Source organism: Parasteatoda tepidariorum, chromosome 6 (genome assembly GCF_043381705.1).
Source record: "Parasteatoda tepidariorum isolate YZ-2023 chromosome 6, CAS_Ptep_4.0, whole genome shotgun sequence".
In the NCBI taxonomy this organism is placed as follows: Eukaryota; Metazoa; Arthropoda; class Arachnida; order Araneae; family Theridiidae; genus Parasteatoda; species Parasteatoda tepidariorum.
The window spans coordinates 28,464,508-28,466,178 of record NC_092209.1 but is presented as its reverse complement, the minus strand read 5'-3'; the positions used below and the strand labels follow the sequence as shown (position 1 = coordinate 28,466,178).

General features: G+C 30.6%; 1 protein-coding gene across 1 annotated transcript in view; it reads left to right on the top strand.

Annotated features, from left to right (window-relative positions):
• The window catches only part of LOC107439614 (astacin-like metalloprotease toxin 5), a gene marked incomplete at both ends in the record, with an annotated part of 4,302 nt that extends 3,051 nt beyond the window's left edge, over nt 1-1,251 (top strand). Inside the window, 2 exon segments of the mRNA XM_043046704.2 lie at nt 101-185; nt 1,137-1,251. Of these exon segments, the coding sequence (XP_042902638.2) occupies nt 101-185; nt 1,137-1,251 (200 nt within the window).
• Between the last annotated feature and the right edge of the window lie 420 nt (nt 1,252-1,671).

Below are 1,671 nucleotides of genomic sequence, written 5' to 3'. Positions count from 1 at the left end.
TGCATATGTCAATAATTTTCCTTTGTTTTATCTTCATTTTGAACTTATATATATATATATATTGTTCACCGAGATTGAATATTACCATTTCAATTTTCAGGAAGCAGACAGAAACGGTCAACGACTTCCTATTTTCAGGTGGCCTAGTGGAGTAATACCGTATTTTGTGAACAGGAACATTGATCGTAACTATTAGTTTTTATTTAGTCTTATTTTTAATATTTTACTTTTGTTTTATATTAAAGAATTACGTTACATGAAAAATAACAGTTAACTTGGTTTTGTCTACCAGTATAAATTAACGCAGTAAAAAAATAATATCCTTTCATTTTATTTGTTACTCAGGGTGGAAGGAAGATTGTAGGGGAAGCACCCCAAAGTTTTACCACCGAAAAGTCACCTTTTTTTGTAATTATATATGGCACTTTTTTACTAGCCATTAAACGAATTTAATTCGGATTCCTTTTTCAAATTTGGAAATATTTACTTGGGTCTGAAATTGTATGCAATGTTTGCATTTATAGGAATTCACTTTCTTCTTAAAGAACAATTACGCAAAGCCTGTACGTATCTTTAAAAAAGAATTAAGGGACTATGCACAGTCCTTAAACTGAATAACTTTAGAACTAATGACCGGATTTTCACGAACTAAAAGACTCTATCTTAATGGTTCGAGAGGGTGACCTCAAATATACTATTTATTAGTGCAGTTATTTTAAGTTAAGAAATCAGACACAAGAACGTTCTTTCTCTGATTAAGAATACTTTTTTTTTTGACGGTTCAGGACGTTTTTTTTTTTTTTTTTTTTTTTTTTTTTTTTTGGTATTATCTGTTTCAACCTTTGACGTAGCGTTAACTTCCTGAAACGAAGGAATGTATTTTAATTTTGAAATGGTTGAGTAAATATTTTAGTTATGTTTACAATAGTTAAATGAATTGGTTTAAATCCGCCTCAGTCCCTTGCCGTATGTGGTCTTATACGGCATATGTATACGGCTTTATACATTCCTATACGGCCTTATATATTCTTTGAAGTCGGTGCATCGGAGTATTTGCTTAAAAACTTATTTATGTATGTTAATTTTTATTTCATTCAATTTTTTATATCTTTATTGATGTCATTTCACTTTTACAGCCGTAAAGCTAGCAGGCCTTTATAAGGCTTTTGATTATTTTAATGACAACACCTGTCTGAAGTTTATTCCGAGAACTAGTGAGCAGTTTTACATTCATGTACATAACGGAACTGGGTAAATATATACTAAGGGGCTGAGCCCCCTGTTCACTACCGCTCACAAACCCCGATGATTGCTAAGCAGTAACTGTTTTTTTTTGGCATGAAATAACTTTTTCTACGATAGTTGAAAATATTCACATAAGTACAGAACGTAACGTAAAGGTAATAATAGAAAGGAATACTAATGAGGAAAAATAAATATTACAAGTACCTTTAAATAAGAGACATAAAAATAATTTTTAGGAAAACAGCACTTTTATGACCTTTATTAATTTCATGCTGATGATAACAAAAATATGGAAACTAATGAGGGAAAACTGGATATTCCCATACGATAATAAAAATGTGCTAACAACAATGGAAAACTGTGTTAGATCATTATGTTTTGACGTCAAATAGAGATACACTCTATAACAAAAAAAATCGACGCACC